At 41.6% G+C, this 20,065-nt stretch overlaps 1 protein-coding gene across 1 annotated transcript; it reads left to right on the forward strand.

Moving 5' to 3' along the window:
• Positions 1-13,366: 13,366 nt before the first annotated feature.
• LOC133526514 (mucin-19-like) lies at positions 13,367-18,824 on the forward strand. The gene is made up of 2 exons (XM_061863184.1): positions 13,367-13,518; positions 13,932-18,824. The coding sequence occupies exons 1-2, from the start codon at positions 13,492-13,494 to the stop codon at positions 18,720-18,722; spliced, it is 4,818 nt and encodes a 1,605-aa protein (XP_061719168.1). The 5' UTR covers positions 13,367-13,491; the 3' UTR covers positions 18,723-18,824.
• Positions 18,825-20,065: the final 1,241 nt, after the last annotated feature.

Below are 20,065 nucleotides of genomic sequence, written 5' to 3' on the forward strand. Positions count from 1 at the left end.
CCCTGCATACAATCAGTCTATGCAGGGGGGGTCACCTCTCTCTGCAGTTGACTACATAAAAAAAATACTTGTGATAAATTCACATTCACAGTTATTCTCCTTTTTCATTTAAATACTGATGCAATAATAAATTTGCAGACGCTACACTTGGCAGGCTTGTTTTTGCACTATTTTGTAGACATACCTATAGTCAGGGAAATTTGAAGCAAACTGTTTGTGCTGGGATTACTAACCAGTGTGTGAACAATTACGGGGGGCCTCGACGCTATTTCATGAAACTTACCTAAATTGTTGCTATGCTATTTTTCCCGAACAAAATGACAGAAATCGTTCCATAAATTTAATATTTTTGGTATAGTCGCCATAACGGAGCGTCCGAGGTGCTCTAAAATATCTGAACCCGCACTTTGCACCTTGGCCGCCCCGAAGGTTTTGAACAATATATTTCACAATAAGCAATTTCCAGTAGTCCAGTTTCCTTAAGTTTTGTATGTAATGGGGGCGGAAGTTTGTAAATTGAGATTTACCCTAGCTTTAGTTAGGAGGTGAGTATTTAAAAATGTTACGCAACTACAGTCCGAAAAGACATTGTATTGAGGGCGCCACTGAGCATCAACTGGCTACACATGCTGCAAAAATCCATACATCCATCTCATTCTGCCGCATAAGCAGGTCCTGCACCTTCATTTGCGGTTTGCCGTTGACAAATATAACGGATATTTTCAAGTTACGTAACGGGTGTAGTAATTTTTAGTTCCATTTTATTCAATTTAATTTTTGTAGGACTGTGAGTACCACTGGTGTTACAAATTTAATATCCCATTTGTTTAGGGTTCCTTGACCAAAATGCGCTTACCTCTATGTTTTTAATGTCCGTCTGTCCGTATGGCACAGCCTTTTATTTATAAAGTATAAGTAAGATGTATATCGGTACATACTTATATTGATAAAATATAAAACATATTTGCCAATGTATTTCGTGAGCTGCCATTTTAGTTAGTTAAAATCCTAATTAATATTACATATAAGAGCTCAATTGTCATTAAGTAAAAAGTTCCAATTGAGGGGGGATTTAAATCTTCTCGGGTCAGAGGTGTAGGTTTAGAGCCGGTGTAGCTTTATTTGACGTTCATAAGCGCATTGTAATATGCCTACTTGAATAATAAACTATCTTTATCTTTATCTTATTTTTATGAAAGGTCTCTAAATGTCATTTTTGGGATTTAAAGCCCGACCAATTCAAAATTACCCATCGTGTAAATCATGGAAACATTAGTTTAGAATATTAGTTACACTCGTTATACAGAATTTTATATTTATGTGGAAACAGTAGTTAGTGTTCTTTTCGTTAAGCCGGTTAAGGTATTTTCCAGACATGGATAACGTGATGTTATTCGTTTTCTTATAATTAATATAATAATATATTCCTACATACATTTTACTCACATTAGATATAATAATGTCTGTTGGCCGGAAAATATTAATGCCATTACAATAAATATTGTATCATTTGTACCCAAATATCCATACATACAATACATGCTATCTATTTCGTTGAATGAAAGTGGGTCTAAAGTAGACGTGTAAAGAGGGATAAGCTTCAGGTTTGCCCGATTTGTTAAACACGGAAGGATCCTTTATGCTTATGGTATTTTTCATATAGCTTGGGTAGAGTGACAGCTGTCATCTCCATACAATGATTAAAACGCAAAATAAGCATGGATTGAGATGATAGTTTAGCTTCTTCTTCTTCCTCGCGTTGTACCGGCATTTTTGCCACGGCTCATGGGAGCCTGGGGTCCGCTTGGCAACTAATCCCGAGAATTGGCGTAGGCTCTAGTTTTTACGAAAGCGACTGCCATCTGACCTTCCAACCCAGAGGCTAAACTAGGGCTTATTGGGGCCTAGATGATAGCTTAGCTATGTGAAAAATATTATAGGCTATGAAGTTTTTTGTATAGTCAAGCACAAAATATTTTGTGTTCTCCAGAAAATAAAATCAAGGTGCTAAGTCCCCAATGGCTTGCTTAAGACATGTCCTGTATTTAACTCACTACTAGATAGGTATATGTTGTGCTTGAAGTTTATAAAATAGGTATGAAATAAAGACGGTATAAATTTAAAGAGAACTTCTAAGTTTAATACTGAAGTGACTAAGAGTTTCCTTTAAATATAGTTTGAGGGAGTTAATTATTAGCTACTTGCATCTTATCATACTTAGGTGTTTCCTACTATATGGGGTACATGGATAAGTAGATATCTTGCAAGCTTATTTTCATCTGTTTTGAATGACTATATTTATTAATGAAAATTTAACTAAATAAAAACGAAGCAAATAATTTATTGAAAAAAAACCAATTTGTTTATTTTTTATCTCGTAACAGACTTAATAGAGCAATTAATCCTTTTGGCACGATACCAGATCGTAAAGGCTCTCTGTTTATTCTTCAAAAACTAATGAGAAAGTTGCATTTTATCCAAAATAGGGACACAGTTAATAGATGCAAATTGTGAGTTATTTCCTCATGTCCACAGGTTAATTTTTTTAAACAATTATCATGTTAATTTTGACCTAATTTGTAATGTTTGAATAATTTGTAATATTTCTCGCGTCGTTGCGGTGAAAATGTGTGTGTTTTACTCGGTAACAAGGTTTGTTTAACCCTCGTTCTTTGAAAACTTCGCAACGCTCAAGATTCCACTTTTCTAACTACTCATGGTTCAATTTTGAATCTTTCGCTTGGTTCCTATATTAGCATTAGGAGTTAAAGTTTGCCCCCTCGTAAAACAAATAATTAACATTGCAGATAGGCAGTTTACTTAATGTGTTATAAACTATGTAGGTAGATTATTTTTCCTAATTCTGTAAAGTGCCTATGAGTACTCTAACTTTGTAAGTAGTTCATACCTATTGAACTGTAATTTTGTCGCAGATCAGCAGAAATTCAATTCTTAACCCCAACAAGTAATACTATTTACTAGTAGTAATCAGGTTAGCGTTCCAAGCTCCTTTTTAAGTTATTACATCCAATACTTGACACGACATTCTCAGATTAGGGAGTACGAGTAGGTATCCTGGTTAAGCCTAGCTAAGCTGCCTGCTCGCTGGACTGGATATTAGATTCTGTCTGTGTGTCTGTTTGTGTAAAAAATAATTAGATATTGGCCCAAATTTCTGGGATGTCCACAATTTACAGAATTATATATTTTACCTGCGTCCTCTTTAACCTAGTTGGTACCTACTGTTGATAGCAACCCTGCCCGATAAAAAAGATATATTTATCTGATATTTACAACAACTGATATGAACAACAAAAAATAACAATCGTCCTCCAATTTATATAAATGAGAAACATGAACACATAGTACCATAAAGGTTTCTTTATTAAAGTGTTGTAAACTATGCAGGTAGATTATTTTTCCTAATTAACTTTCACTTTCCTTACCACAAAGTCACCGCATCTTTATGATGACGATTGATTAGTGATAACAAAATCATTAAATAAATAAATATTATAGGACATTATTATACAAATTGACTAAGCCCCGCAGTAAGCTCAAGAAGGCTTGCGTTGTGGGTGCTAAGCCAATATTTATAATGTATAACTACATTGAAAACACCCAAAATCTAGGAATAAATATCACATGCATCAATTCAATGCCCTTACCGGGATGTTAACCGAGAACCATCGTCAGGATCACTACCCACTAGGCCAGACAGAACAGTCATCAAAATGAAAGTAGATTAAAAATCATTAAAATGAAGATCTTTTTACCATCTCATCCTGAAACAATTTTCAATATTTTGATACAACGTATTCATGTCAGGTTCCAGACATTACGAGTATTTAATATTCGGCCTTCACTACACCCTTATTCTTTCATTTTTCAATTAACTGTGGCAAGCTCTTAACTCTATTAGTTTTCATTTCCAAATTGAACTTTGTTTTCTCTGTAAGTAGTTCTCTGTAGTTTTATTTTCATATGTGTTACTGGATGTACAGAATCAATTTCCACTCTGCAAATTTTATTGCTTCCTTCCTCCGTTGACGTGAAATAGGTTTTGATATTAGACTTATAATATAACGCTTTCGAGAAGACATGATTTCTAAAGGCTTCCTGTGCAGAATCTGACTGTAGTAGGAATATAATATAATAATAAACAGAAATATTATTGGCTCTTGCATTTTCCTGATACTAATAATGCCTTTGTCTATTTGTATAATGTCTACGTCGTTTATTGAAAATTTTCAGATTATGAAAATATTTAGTTTATTTGTTATTGTGTGTTTATTGGCGCCCATTGGAGAATGACGCAATTAGAGTAACATCATATCAATTTACTTATCTTTTATGTTAAGTTTAGGTTATTTTATTTTGTTCATTTTAGGGATAACAAACAACTATACAATATAATGTTACATTAAAAACAGTAGTATAATCAAAATTTACATAATGCATATTAGCCAACGACATTATGAGTATCCACAAATTACTACAAAATTATGCAATGGTTGGCATAAAAAAAAATAACAAAAATATTTTATTTCATTATATTTTTATTTTATTTGATTTATTTTATTTCTTAGGAAAACTTACAGTTAGAGTAACAAAATAGGTTGCGAATTATAAACAGTAAATCAATTACAAGTTTCCACAGGCAGAAACGGCGTAAAGTACATGACGTATTATATATAACTGCAGTGGCGGGGTAAGACAAAAATTTGGTGTAGGCAAGGTATATTTAGCGGGCCTCGCCCTCGGCCTCGCTCTGGTGGCAAAAAAAAATAACTTTTACATTTATACGTTGCATCTGAGTTATACGTATTTGCCGCGCCGGCCCGAGCACTTGATCACAGAGTCTCAGAGGCCCTACCGCGAACAGCGAAGTTCGCTATATAAGTGCGGGCATCTTTCTCTGTCACTCTAATTACGGCTTAATTGGAATAAAAGAGAAAAATGTCCGTAATTCCGTGTTCGCGGCAGGGCCTCAGGGAAGAGTGAGATCGAGTTTTGGCGCCTTTGGTTGATTTTTTTTTAGCCAAATTGCAGTTAACTAAAAACCGGCCAAGAGCATGTCCGGCCATGCTCAGCTTAGGGTTCCTTAGTATATCCATCCACATTCACAATAGGCTACCATAAAAAGGGGCTATGAGGGCATTAACATCATGCACATAACATTCCAAAGGGAGCAGCTCTGCACGACTTGTACGTCGTTATACTAAGAAGGGAAGTTTTTTGCAAAAATTCAAAAACGGACTAAACCATCATGTTCCTTCACCATAGTTTTAAATAAATGAAAGATTATTGTTTATTTTTCAAACCCATGGTTCAGTGGTAAGGTAAGAGGTAGGGAAAACAGATTTTTGTTTGGATGAAGACAGAGGTTGGAATATAGAACCAAATACCAAGTGTAAGAATCTCTGAAGGTTGATCTCTTCATCGGGTTGAATGCTTAAAGCTTTCCAGCAGGGCGAGTTCATGGGAGGCCTAAAGACAAAGCTTCGGTAGAGCTGAGATCAGACAAGAAGCAATCGCTGTTTAAAAAACTATATAGCAGGTGGCCCGGAACGTCGGATCGGAGTTTCCAGTCGAGGCCCAAGGCCGGGCTTACGAGAGAGGAAAACAAAGTGCATCAATGCCACGTTGAAGTGAGACCGAAGGCCGAGCTTTGCATAAAACCAAAGGTTCAAGTCGTCCGATTCCATGTAAAACTGAAAACAGAGCTGCATGAGTGTTCTCCTGAGCTCTGTTGAGCTTGGAATTGATTTTATAGGGTCAATGTGATTTCAGCTTTTCTGCTGCTCGATCTTGTGTGCACTAGCTGGCATACTTCGGTCTTCAAGGCGCCTCGACTCGACTTTCCATTTTTATAACTCTTATAAAATTAGGATTAGCATTTAGTAGGATCTCGGCTCTGCAGTAACTCGGCCTTCGGTCTCGATATGTACATTTCGGGATTATGGTCCTGCGTGGAACATGCCCTTCCTCACCTTCATCACGCTTGCGCTCTTTTTGCTCACACAAAAGCGTTAGATTTAGCGAGCAAGAGCTTTATAAGGAACTTTTACCTTTTGCGTAGACAAAAATCTTGCCATCGGATCTTTGCCCCATCGGATTGACACTTAGCTTGCGTCGTGTTCGAATTTAATCTTCGTGCAGCTCGGACTTCGGCTTCGCAATCCCCGTGATGGCGCCCCAGCAACAGCACACAATTTTTACATTTTGTACATGGCGGCGTTGTGGTGAAACGTTCCATTTCGCCTTTTACACAAATGAGCATTAATTTGTCCGAACTCGCAACTCTTGCAGGTCAATTCTGCGCCACACGCGCTCTTTTTTACAAATCTCTTTCACTACTATTTAGGCGCCCCCCTACCATTTGGCGCCCAGAGCGACCGCTCCACTCGCTCTACCCTAGGACCGGCCGCCCTGCGAATTTGAGGCGCGAGGCCCCTCGGGCTGCGAGGCCGTAGGCGGTGGCCCATGTCGCCCACGCTTAGCGCCGCTTCTGTATAACTGTTTATTTTTTAAACGTAGTACTTACGCATTATATACAAATCAATACATAAAATTATTGAGTAGAACCAAATTGCTCTCTTCGGATTTTTCCGCGAAACCCTACTATGGACGTCTATTTAAAAAGGCTTTCTCGTTACAAAAATCACCTGTATTTATAGTTGCCAAACAAATATGGGCATAATTCAACGACTCGTGTAAAAACGTTTTCGTGGAATATTTTTCAATGCCTCGCACGTGGAAAGCCTACTTTGAAAAGAAAACGCCGCATTAATATATTGTTTCTCAACACATAATGCTATGTAAACTATGCATTATGTGTTGAGTTTTTTTTTACTTTTCATAAACTACACATACCTACATATCAAGGGAGCCAAGTTATCCACGTGCTAATTCAGTTCAGACCCGAGGAAATCGTAAATTAAAATATAAAAGTGGAATTTTGTGATTCAATTTTACAATGATTATAAAAACAAGTAATATGTACATATTTACGTTCAGTTTTGGATAGTTTAAGTAGTATACCTACCCTATAAGAGTAAGTATAGTAATAAGAGTTACTTCTGCACCGATTTTGTCGTGTCAAAGTGTGAGGTGCCATAATAAACGTCATATTTTATAGTTATAATATTGACGTTTATGCGAATATGTCCACACTTTGTCATTTATATATTAGGTATTTTGCGTATTCTGCAGCGGTATTGATATACGGAACAAAAACGGGACGGACTGAAATAAGAGAATTTGAAATAGAGGTGGGTTGTCAAAGAAAACTTCGTAGTCACAATAAATTTACTGCCAGCTTTCGACACATTATTAAAACTTTTAGAACGCCATTTGACTTTGATCCTTATTTTTCACCGATATGTGATAAATTTATTAAACATCTAAAAGTGGCGCCATCTAATAGATCAAAGGCCAAAGGTATGGCGGCATCGTTTCGAGCGATGGTGCCACTTTTTGATATTTAACAAATATTAGTGAAAGAATAAGGATCAAAGTCAAATGCGCGTTCTAAAATTTTTAATCATGTGTCGAAAGATGGCAGTAAATTTACTGGGGCTACAATTTTTTTTTGACAAATCACCTCTAATTCAAATTCTCTTTGCTTAAATACGGTGACACTCCGATATATACGGGACGTATGGCAACCCTAGTTATCGCCTGACTGCGAAGGTTGCAGTGTATTTAGTTAAATATTTGCTGACAAATTCTTTAAGCCACCATCGTAACGCTCAGACGCGATAATCCAGTATGACCTGAGGTAGCACCTACTGTAAACTAAGAACCAAAGTACGTAACTACATATTTATGTTGTTGCTTGTATTGCTAGGGACGAACTTTGTATCTCGAGCTTATAATGTGTGAGTTTGCGCTTCCCCAAGTCTACTTGAATTTTATGAAAAGCCTTGCTAGAAGGAAAATTCTGTGGCCCTAGTGAAAAAGGGTACAAGTCTCTGGCAGTTTAGGTGTATAAGGGCATAAGTGTTACGTGGAACTTACACCCCTTTACACCTGCGCTGCCAGAGACTTGTACCCTTTTTCACTAGGGCCACAGAATTATACTTTAGTTAAACATAATTATAATTAAATTGGTAAACTGTCCCCTACTCCGACGAAAAGTAATTTTACATTATTATTATTTTATTTAATACTATGTGTGGGGATTCCGGGATAAAAAATGTATCCTATGTCCTTTTCCAGATTATTTACTAAGTGATTTCATTCAAGCCCGTTCAGTTATTTTTCAAATTTTACGTTTTTTAAATCACAGATACAATATCTTAGAATAGAATAGAATAGATTTTATTTGTATTAATTGTATATCGTCATATTACCTAAAACTACTTTTTACACATTACAGTGAGCAAAACAATAATAAATTTCTATGGAAGTCAATACATGTCTATACATGTATACATGTGTATAAGGTGCTAACACATTAGATACCGATATTTTTACAGCTGATAGTACTCGGCTTCTGGAGTATATTTAAGTATTGTTTTCTTTGTGGTGCAATAAAGAATATTGACTTACTTACTTATGAAAAAAACAACTACATACGTAAAAACATCCTTTTAATGAGACAATTAAACGAGACATCATCGTACAGATTTTAGAACATCTTTTACCTTCACGTTGATAAATCAAATGACACGTTGATAATGACATTTAAGACACCGTCGGGTACGTTCTTAAACTACGTCCAAAAGAGAGGTATGGGCATTGTGAATTTCATCTCGCTTTGTGTGGTAGGGCACAGCCAGTGGATGTCATTCCAGATCTAGAGCAGAGCCCAACTGGGGAAGTACCTCCACCTTACAGAAAACCGCAGCCAAATAACACTAGACCCTACTCATAGTGTTGTGTTCCTGCCGGTGAGTAAGGTTGCCAGAGCTCAACGAGGGGGGGAGCAGGTTTAGGGTCGGCAACGCGCATGTAACTCCTCTGGAGTTGCAGGCGTACATAGGCTACGGAGACTGCTTACCATCAGGCCGTATGCTTGTTTGCCACCGACGTAGTATAAAAAAAAAGACAAACAATTGAGGCGTTTTAAACCAAACGGGTACTGATTGTCGGTTCTTCATTAATAAGACGTTATTTTCATAAAGCTTCAAGATTAAATCGACCTAATCGATAACTGACTGTGTGGTAACTTTTAGTTGAAAACGTCACAATTGTTAACATGAATGTGTGCATCATGATTATTTTTAGATAGAATTATAATTTATTTATTTTGAAAATAATGTTTTAGTTTAAAGTACCTTCTCTTAAAATATTTGTAACTAATTTGTAAGCGCATTATAACGGGTTGGTTAAAGTAATGAGACAATTTATTTTTAGAAAACCAGAGTAACAATACAACAAATAGCTATAGTTTTCTAGATTGTATAATGGCAAACTTGAATATATCGAGCATTAAGAGCAAATGCTATAAAATAACAAAATGCTCCCTTTCTTTAACTTTTTGTAACTTTGCTTGACCGTTTGCATTACACTTTGGACAACTTCAAGTCGAATCTCTTTAATTACTTTTGGATTTTCATTGCTAATTTTATTTTATTATAGAATTTACTTGCCACCCATCGCTATACACATATAAAGGTACTTAAAATTACCCAAAAACCTTCGAGTAGTCGAGCCTTAAGGACATTCGGCAGTGTGGAATCATTTAGTACTTTTGCCACAAGCGCCTAAAATTAGTCAAAAACACCATCACATACATTTTTACCAAAACATGTAACTCGCCGAACGTTCCTAAAGCGCCATCAATTGCAGATCTGTGGGTAATTTTCAGTGGAATAATATCGTAATATTGTGAAGGATGGCCTTTAATTTTAATGGACGAGAAGCTAATAAGCCGAAATAATTAAAATTAATGGTAAAATACAGTTGCGAATATTGACCAATACGTTGTCTAAAGCATTATGCGGACTGTCAGAAAACACTACAAAAAATCTAAGGTGGACTTTATGTTATAGGTATTATTGTGTTTGCTTATAATGTCGTATATGCTCCAGTTCGTCATTATATAATCCAAAAACTAATAGCTTATGGTCTTTTTTTGAGTATTATAAAATAAAACTTCTCAATACTTTAAGCCAACCCGTTATAAGTAGCGGAACTATTTTGCTTTCGGCAGACTTTAAAAGTTTTATTTTAAATATATACTTATGAGGTGTATATCCTACATATCTTGTATCATTCTGTAATTTGGCAATAAGTAACAAGCCAATTCGAACGTACACTGACATCAGAATGATATTTGAATCATGCTATGTCCATTGCTGGATAGGTACATGAGAAGGCCTCCAATAATTATTACAATTATCAGCTTTATACTTTGCTACCCTCAACCCCTTAATTCTCTCAACCTACATCAGAGGGTCTACCGCGAAAATAGAAAATATTGAAAATGACAAATTTTCGTTATCTGCCCCTCTATCGCTCGAATGTGCAAGAGAGATAGAGAGTCATGTTTTAGATTTTCGCGGTAGAATCTGTTTGGAAAGAGAAGAGTCGTGTAATGTATTGGGCCCCATACATTTGACGACTCTTCTCTTCCCACACAGACTCTAGGCCCTCAGATCATATGGAAGACCTGCCCTTGTTGCTCGCTTAGCGGTTCTATGGATAAATTCGTTCTACTCTACTTCGAATGACCACGAAAGATGCTCCGACTTTCGTTACATTTTAACACCAGTTTTCAATTCAAATTAACCACCATTACTAATTTCAATTTTTCCTAGTTCAATGTTGTTGCCAAGCAAATAACAAAGAATTATCATTTAAACAGCCACAAATGTGCGGTATGTTAATACACCGTTTCCTCTAACCGTTAATGAACCATTAAGAGAATATGCAAACAGTGTAATCTTAGAGATAAGTTTTGTTGGATACACGTGACTTACTTACGTAATGTTTGTGACCTTGTCGTTTGGATAAAATAAGTAATAGTTTATATGCTTAAAGGGTAGGGGTTTAGCTTTGATCCTAGCTTTAATAAGGGTCTGGGTTCTCCTCAATTTGCTTATATTTCTGACATGACGTGAGGTTTCAAACTAGAAGTATGTACGTGTTGTTTATCCCTTACCCTAAATTTACAGCAAAGTATTAAGGTCGTATGGTCTGAAAATAAACTTCATATAATATTAAGTTTTATTTATGATGCATATTTTAATTGCTTTTGAAAAATAGGTCAAGTGGTAGATTCAGATCAAGATAAGTTGGCATCAATTTTGATAGCCCAGATGGCGCAAGTGTCAAGTACTCGTAAACGTCATAATTTCATAGAAGTTTGACGTTTAAAATAACTCATGCACCGTCTGCGTCATCAAAATCGCTGCTAACTTATCTTGGTTTGACTCTAAGTGCTATTTTTTGATGAATATTGTTAAACTCCCACCACACTTAATGCACTGATTTGGCATTGACTTGCCAACCTATCCTATAGGAATGTCATACAAATTTTGCGAGGAAGATCTTTACAGTAGGTACATAGCTATGCTACCGCCTTTTATATGTGACTGGAATACCCTTACATAGAGAGTATAAATATCATTGGAATTAAGTATTCTCTGCGTTATTTGGTGCAAATATTTACAACTGCGGAATGGGAAACCCTCTAGCGTCATTAAACGCAGTGCAAATAAAACAGCGCTACTTTAGTAAATACGCAAATATTAGTTGTCTTTAATTAAAAATATATTGCTAATGAGCAAATTATTAACAATTCAAGCAAATTAAAAATACCATTCCCCCCTCCGAAGTTTACCGAAGAAATTTGACAGGAAAAATATGATCAAACCTTTATCTTTGTAACTTTTTTTTAATTATCAAAAAACCTTTCCGAATGCAGTTTGCAATTTAACCAACTTTACATGTTTATTAAATTTTTATGAGATTTTTATTATTGAAATTTTTATGAGATTATTAAAGACAACTTTTTTTCAAATTAAAGAACAATTTTTGAAATCGGTTCACATGATAAAGAATTATTCTCGAAAAACCAACATACGTTAATTATAGTACATCGTGCAAATTAGTTAGACAATTTGCCGGTACGGCGCCACGTACACGGGCTGCCTGATGGGAAGCGATCATGATCACACATGGGTATATGGCCAACATATACCCATATAAGATAAGTAATATTAAAAGGAGCGGCGGCTGAGTACGCTTGTTCGGTTATGCATTGGGTACGGGAAGCCTTGGTCACTTTTTCTTAGTATATGCCATTTATTTCGGTTTATAATATTAAAAGTGCCACTTATGCGTTGCCGACCTTTGGGAACCTTGCATACTCGCTTTTTGAAAACCTCCACGTCACAACACCAAGGAAATACCTCAGAAGGTAGCGCATTCCACACGTATTCTACACGTTTTAGGGAGAAACGAGTGAAATACCTGCCTTATCCTGGTGAGCCATGTATCAAAGAAGTAGTGATGAGTTTTGATCCTTTGGTGGGAGGTGCGGTGGTATGGTGGTAAATACGAGACGATGACATAAATTTAAAAAAGTTCTTTATATAATTTTTACAGGTGTACACTGTACAGACATATAAAGTGAGAATAGGAGAGTGAAATTTATTAAAAGACCGTAAAGTACAAGCAATTAAACAAATATTACAAGCGATAAACCTTAGTTTAGGTATGTCAAGCTTTCGTGTTGTTAATAAACTTAGGTTGCTATTATTTAGTACTACTCAATGAAAAGTCCAGAGCGGTTTTAGTCAAGTTAATAACAAACAAGTTTTTTTAAAAATAATAGTTACCATTTTACTGTGTGTATTTTATATACCTATTACAGACAGATGTGCCTAGTGCCGGCGGTAAAAGCTTGGTGGTGATGATTACTGAGAAATATCTTTTGATATACTTATGGAATGGCAGAGCGTCACAAGAAAGAAGTAATAAATTGTTATGATTGTCCTAAAATAGGCATAAAAGTAACAGTCGACTTTTATGAATCAGTTCAGTTGAGTTTCTTTATTGGTAAAAAATAATTTACAGGTCACTCAGGTACATTTAAAATATGCTATTTGAATATGAATGCCTTGCTTGATACCTTTATCTACATAATTATTTTTTCATATATCAGTCTAATCCCTCAACTTCCTGTAGCAAAAACATCTTACGGAAATGTGCAAATATCCGGTTGTTTGCACAATCCAATTAGCGCTTTCTACCATTCATCTGCATTATTACACGCGATAAACATACGTGTAGGTATCATGTTTGTTTTGAGTCAGGCGTCGCAGAACGTTAGTTTGAGTAAGGCTTCATTCGACTGGACTTATCTCGAACCAGACTTTATCTCTCCTTATCTTCGCTAATTGCTAGACGAAGTATAAAAGCATGCATCTATTATTTTGGAACAATTCTTACGAACGATCTCATATGAGACACAAGTATACTTAATTGTTAATATAACGAACGATATTTCGCATTGAATGAAGTAAAACATCCAAGATGAGGATCATATATTTACTACTAATCGTAAGTTGAATTTAATTCTTGTATTTTTTTGGCAACAAGTACCTTTATTTTGATCTTATAACTTATATTAAAATAAATTCATTTGTGTTAGATAACTAAGATTAAGATACACATTTTGGTAAAATAATATAAAGGAAATCTAATTTACTTAATATTGAATTATTCGATGCTGATGCGTGATTACTGTATTAAGGCGCTGTCATTATTCTTGCTCCCTTACCCAAAGATTACAAAAAATTTAAATAGGTACTTTCATATCAGTTCTTATTATATACAGGTAAATAGGTATTGCAATAAAATTATTTTTATACTATGTCGTCTCTTGGAGCCCCGTCACGTATTTGTATAGAGTTTAATCAGATACTTATAGAGCTATGACAGTATGATAACTTTCCTCGTTCATGTATTTGCAGGTAGCCGTCTGTGCAGTGAGTGCGAAATACTTACCTTACGAAACGAATCCACTTTCAAGGTCTCTATTATCCACATCTGACGATGAGTCTTCATCGTCCTCAGAGACTAAAGAAGATAATGAGAGCGAAGTGGATTCTAGGGAAAACAAGATCCAGGAAGAAAACCTGAAGAGACTAGAAAAAATTGAGAAGGAAAGGAGAAAACAACATGAGAAGCAAGTTGAATTCGAACGTAAACAGCAAGAAAGACAAGCTGAACAGCAGCGTAAACAAGCTGAATACGAACGTAAACAACAAGAAAAACAGGCTGAACGTGAACGCAAGGAGCAAGAACGTTTAGAAAAAGAAAAACGCAGACAAGAGGAACGAGCTCGCAAAGAAGAAGAAAAAGTCCTGAAGGCCGAAAATAAACGTGCGGAAGAAGAACGTAAACGTCAGGAAAAGATTCAGAAACAATTAGACAAATTAGAAAAGGAAGCTCTTGAAAGAGAACAGAACTTCCAGGAAGCCATCGAATCGGCTGAACAAGATGTCGACCTCGATGACATCTGGAAGATCTACGTTTACGAAAAGTATGGCTTAACAGGACTTAGCACCGGTCTTGAAAGGAAAGCTGCGCTCAGCCGATTCTTCACGGAAGAGCTGGGCCTGAATACAAACAGCACTAAGAGCGAGAGGCGCCAAGCTATCACAAACTTTGTTCAGACCAAGATCTATGAAGATGTTGCCACGCTTACTGCCTGGAGGAACAATTTGGAATTATACTTGAACGCGATAACCGTCCAAGCTGTACGAGCGGAGCTAGAAGAGAAAGTTGAAAAACTCGAGAACAAGACGGCTTTATTGCAAACCGTAGCTGCACCCTGGACAGCAGCAGCACAACAGGAAATCGATGAAAAGAAAACTTTACTCCAGTCTGTTGCTCAGCTGTTATCAAATCTTCTTCCAAACTGGGTGCCTACTGATTCGTCCGCAAATGGCGTAGCTGGTGGTGGTGTTGCTTCTGGACCAGCTGTTGCGACTAGTGCTGCCAACACTGCCAACGCTGCTTCTGGTGCGGCTGGCGCTGTCAACTCTGCCAACGCAGCCTCTGGAGCGGCTGGTGCTACCAACTCTGCTGATGCTGCCTCTGGTGTGGCTGGTGCTCCCAACTCTGCTGATGCTGCATCCGGTGTGGTGGGTGATGCCAACTCTGCCGACGTTGCCTCTAGTGTAGCAAGTGCAGCCAACTCTGCTGACGCTGCGTCAGGTGCGATTGGTGCTACCAACTCTGCTGACGCTGCCTCTGGAGCAGCGGGAGCTGCGAACTCTGCCTCTGGAGTGGTTGGAGCTGCCAACTCCGGTGATAATGGGGCTGGCGCCGCTGCTCCTGCTGGCACTGACGCTACTCGGCTTGCTAACGCCGCTGCTCCCACTGGCGCTGAGGCTGACGCTGCCACTCCTGCTGGCCCCGCTGGTGCTGACGCCACTGCCCCTACTGGCCCCTCTAGCGTGTACGCCACTGTTCCAGCTGGCCCTGCTAGTGGTGCATCTGGCCCCACTGGTGTTGCCGCTGCTGGCCCTGCTGGCTCCGCTGGTGCTGACGCTGCTGTCCCTGCTGGTCCCTCTGGCGCGGACGCCGCTGGCCCAGCTGACCCTGCTGGCACTGCTCCGTCTGGCCCCGCTGGTGCTAATGTTGCTGCCCCCGCGGGCACCACTGGTGCTGACGCCGCTGCATCCTCTAGCCCCGCTGGTGCTGGTGCCGTTGGCCTCGTTGGTGCTGATGCTGCTATTTCTGCTGGCTCTGATGGCGCTGGCGCCGCTGCCCCTGCTGGCCCCGCAGGCGCTGTCGCGGCTGCCCCTGTTGGCAATGCTGGTACTGACGCCACTGTCCCCGCTAGCGCTGACGCCGCTGCCTCTGCTGGCACCACCGGTGTTGACGCTGCTGTCCCTGCTGGCCCCACCGGTTCTGACGCCATTGCCTCTGCTAGCCCCACCGGTGCTGACTCCGCTGCCCCTGTTAGCCCCGCAGGTGCAGACGGCGCTGCCTCTGCTGGCCCCGCCAGTGCAGACGCCGCTGCGCCTGTTGGTGTCGCTGGCGCTGACGCCGCTGCCCCTGCTGGTTCCACTAGTGCTGACGGCGCTGCGTCTGCTAGCCCCGCCGGCGCTGACTCCGCTGCCTCTGCTGGTCCCGCCGGGGCTGATGGCACTGCTTCTGTAGGCCCCGCTGGCGCTGACGCTGCTGCCCTTGCAGGCCCCACCGGTGCTGACGCTGCAGCACCTGTTGGCCCCTCTGGCGCTGACGCCGCTGCCCCTGCTGGCCCCGTCGGTGCTGACTCCGCTGTCTCTGCTGGTCCCACCAGTGCTGACTCCGCTGTCCCTACTGGCCCCGCCAGTGCTGTCTCCGCTGCCCCTGCTGGCCCTGCTGGTGCTGTCACCGCTGCCTCTGCGGACCCCACTGGTGCTGACGCAGCTGCCTCTGCTGGTACCGCTGGTGCTGACGCCACTGCCCCTACTGATTCCGCTGGCGATGACGCTGTTGCCCCTGCTGGACCCGCCGGTGCTGAAGCTGCTACACCTGTTGGCCCCGCTGGCGCTGATGCCGCTACCCCTGCTGGCCCCGCCGGTGCTGACTCCGCAGTTTCTGCAGGTCCCACCGGTGTTAACTCCGCTGCCCCTGCTGGCCCCGCCGGTGCTGACGGTGCTGCACCTGTTGGCCCCGCTGGCGCTGACGCCCCTGCCCCTGCTGGTCCCGCCGGTGCTGTCTCCGCTGCCCCTGCTGGCCCTGCTGGTGATGTCGCCGCTGCCTCTCCTGACCCTACTGGTGCTGACGCCGCTGCCTCTGCTGGTACCGCTGGTGCTGACGCCACTGCCCCTACTGATTCCGCTGGCGATGACGCTGCTGCCCCTGCTGGCCCCGCCGGTGCTGAAGCTGCTACACCTGTTGGCCCCGCTGGCGCTGATGCCGCTACCCCTGCTGGCCCCGCCGGTGCTGACTCCGCAGTTTCTGCAGGTCCCACCGGTGTTAACTCCGCTGCCCCTGCTGGCCCCGCCGGTGCTGACGGTGCTGCACCTGTTGGCCCCGCTGGCGCTGACGCCCCTGCCCCTGCTGGTCCCGCCGGTGCTGTCTCCGCTGCCCCTGCTGGCCCTGCTGGTGATGTCGCCGCTGCCTCTCCTGACCCTACTGGTGCTGACGCCGCTGCCTCTGCTGGTACCGCTGGTGCTGACGCCACTGCCCCTGCTGGTTCCGCTGGCGGTGACGCCGCTGCCCCCGTTGGCGCCGACGCTGCTCAGTCCGCTAACGCTTCTGGTACTGATTCTACTGCCACCGCTGAAACTGACGGCTCTACCACTGCTAGCGTTGCCCCCGCCTCTACCGCTGCTGGCGTCGCCTCTGCTGGTGCCGACAATGCTCAGTCCGCGAACGCTGTTTCCCCTGTTGGCACTGAATCACCTGCCCCCGCTGACGCCGCTGCTCCCGCTGGTGCTGACGCCGCTGCTCCCGCTGGTGCTGACGCCGCTGCTCCCGCTGGTGCTGACGCCGCTGCTCCCGCTGGTGCTGACGCCGCTGCTCCCGCTGGTGCTGACGCCGCTGCTCCCGCTGGCGCTGACGCTGCTGCTCCCGCCGACGCCGCTGCTCCCGCTGGCGCTGATGCAACTGCTCCCCCTAACGTCGTTATTCCCGCCGACGCCGCGGCCCCCGCTGAAGCTGTTGCTCCCGCTGACGCGGCTGCTCCCGCTGACACCGCTGTTCCCACTGACGCCGCTGCTCCCGCTGTCGCCGCTGCTCCAGCTGACGCAGTTGCTCCCGCTGACTCCGCTACGCCCACTGACACTGTTGCTCTCGCTGACGCTGCTGCCACCACTGGCGCTGACGTTGCCGCTCCCGTCGACGCCGCTATTCCCGCTGACGCCGCTGCCCCCGCTGACACTGCTGCTCCCTCTGACGCTGCTGCCACCACTGGCGCTGACGTTGCCGCTCCCGTCGACGCCGCTATTCCCGCTGACGCCGCTGCCCCCGCTGACACTGCTGCTCCCTCTGACGCTGCTGCCACCACTGGCGCTGACGTTGCCGCTCCCGTCGACGCCGCTATTCCCGCTGCCTCCGCTGGCGTTGACGCCGTTGCCCCCGCAGAAGCCGCAGCCCCCGCTGACACTGCTGCTCCCGCTGACGCTGCTGCTCCCGCTGACACCGCTGCTGCTGCTAACACTGACGCCACCGCTCCCGCTGACGCCGCTGCTTCTGCTGATGCCGCAGCTCCTGCTGACGTTGCAACCGCTGTCACTGACGGCTCCACTCCTGCTGGCGTTGACACGGCAATCCCGGCTGACGCCGCGACTTCTGACGCAGCTGCATCTGAACCCACTGCCACCACTGAAAATATTGTTGCTGGCGCTGATACCACTTTGGCACCTGACGTTGCCGCTACAAATGACGCTGCCATCGAAGCTTCACCATCTGAAGGGTCCGGTGCTGAACCCGCACCTAGCGCAGGTTTTGAAAATGCTGGCAGTGTAACCACCGAAGGCCCAGTGGAAATCCAAACTGAAGCCGTTACGTCTCAGCCAGCTGTTGAAGTGACGGAAGGACCTGTTGATGTAGTAACGGGTGCGCCTGTGGAGCAAAACACGAATGAGGTTGTCACTTCTGAATCTCCGGTCACTTTGTTAGACATTCTTTCTGGACCAGTGACTGAGGCTATTGAGGCTGCGTCAGAGACGGCTGCGCCTGTTGAGATTGAAAAAACGATTGACGTTGTTCCCGTTCCTGTCGAAGTGGGCGCGACTGTTGTGGAAATTACGCCACAGTGAAATTGAGCGTTTTACAACATTGGCTCCGATTGTAAGATACATTGTTAATTTATTTAATAAATTAGAATGGTAGATTAGATGCAATTATTTATTCAGTTTTTATTTAGCATTTCATTTCTTCAACCTTTCCACGTAAAATAATAAACAATTTTAACAGTGGTTACAGTATTTAAACTAGCCAGTTAATGACATATTCAAAAACCACACTTTAATCCACTGTGGTTACCCAATATGATCAAATAATTTAACGAGTCCATTTAGTTCATGACAAATTTGCTTGTAATAACTTTGGGTGGCGATCGGTCTCGCCTAGTGACCCTGCCTATGAAGGCGATGGTTCGGGGTTCAAATCCCGGTAAGGGCATTTATTTGTGTGATGAGCACAAAATATATATTTGTTCCTGAGTCGTGGATGTTTTTTTATGTATGTATAATATGTATCGTTGTCCAAGTAGGTACCCACAACACAAGCCTTCTTGAGTTTACCGTGGGACTTAGTCAATTTGTGTTAGAATGTACCTATATTATTATTATTATTACATTTAAAAGAAAAACATTCATCATTCGGTGGCCAAAGTAACGCTACATGCGCTCACAAGTTACCTACTTTTAATGACACAGCCACTGCATTGCAGGTGTTTGGTAAATGAAAGGAAAAATAATACGTTGCGTCTCTTTAAGTTTTTTTGTATTTTAAATAGGTATTCGAATGTATTTTTTTCCATTAAAAAAACAAATTTGAATGAATAGGTAGGTATAGGTTTTCTTACCTACGATATTTTTTTTTTATATTGATTGTAATAATTAAGCAGTCTGGCTGAAAATATTAATAGCTGTTTTTTTTATGTACCTATTTAAATAAACTATGCAATATAACTAAAATAAGTTAACCTCAATTCTCATCTCAACTGAATATCATAATATAAAATTAATGTAAGTAATAAAATAAGCGAAATTAATGAATACAGGTTCAGTAAAAAGAAATTAAAGGCTGTATTTATATTCCATACACGTACCCAATTTTTATAAACTACCGAAAGTAGATAGGTACTACTTTTGTTTTCATCAAAAGTCATCTTAAACATATTATTTGTCGAATTTATCCTACTAAATTAGTTATGTCAAGAACTTGTTTGTGAAAATACTGATTATTATCATTAGGTAAATATTTCAAGAACTTGTGACTGGTAGGAAATTCCCGCGAGACGTCACATGACAGTTTGTAATATAGGAACAATTGCGTAGTTATTATGTTGTAGGTACTCGAATTTATTTTACCTATTGAGATTTTCCATACCTAAGTTCCATTTGGTGGTTTCCATAGTGTGCTATCAGCCTTTCAT

The sequence above is a fragment of the Cydia pomonella genome, chromosome 16, assembly GCF_033807575.1.
Source record: "Cydia pomonella isolate Wapato2018A chromosome 16, ilCydPomo1, whole genome shotgun sequence".
Taxonomy (NCBI): Eukaryota; Metazoa; Arthropoda; class Insecta; order Lepidoptera; family Tortricidae; genus Cydia; species Cydia pomonella.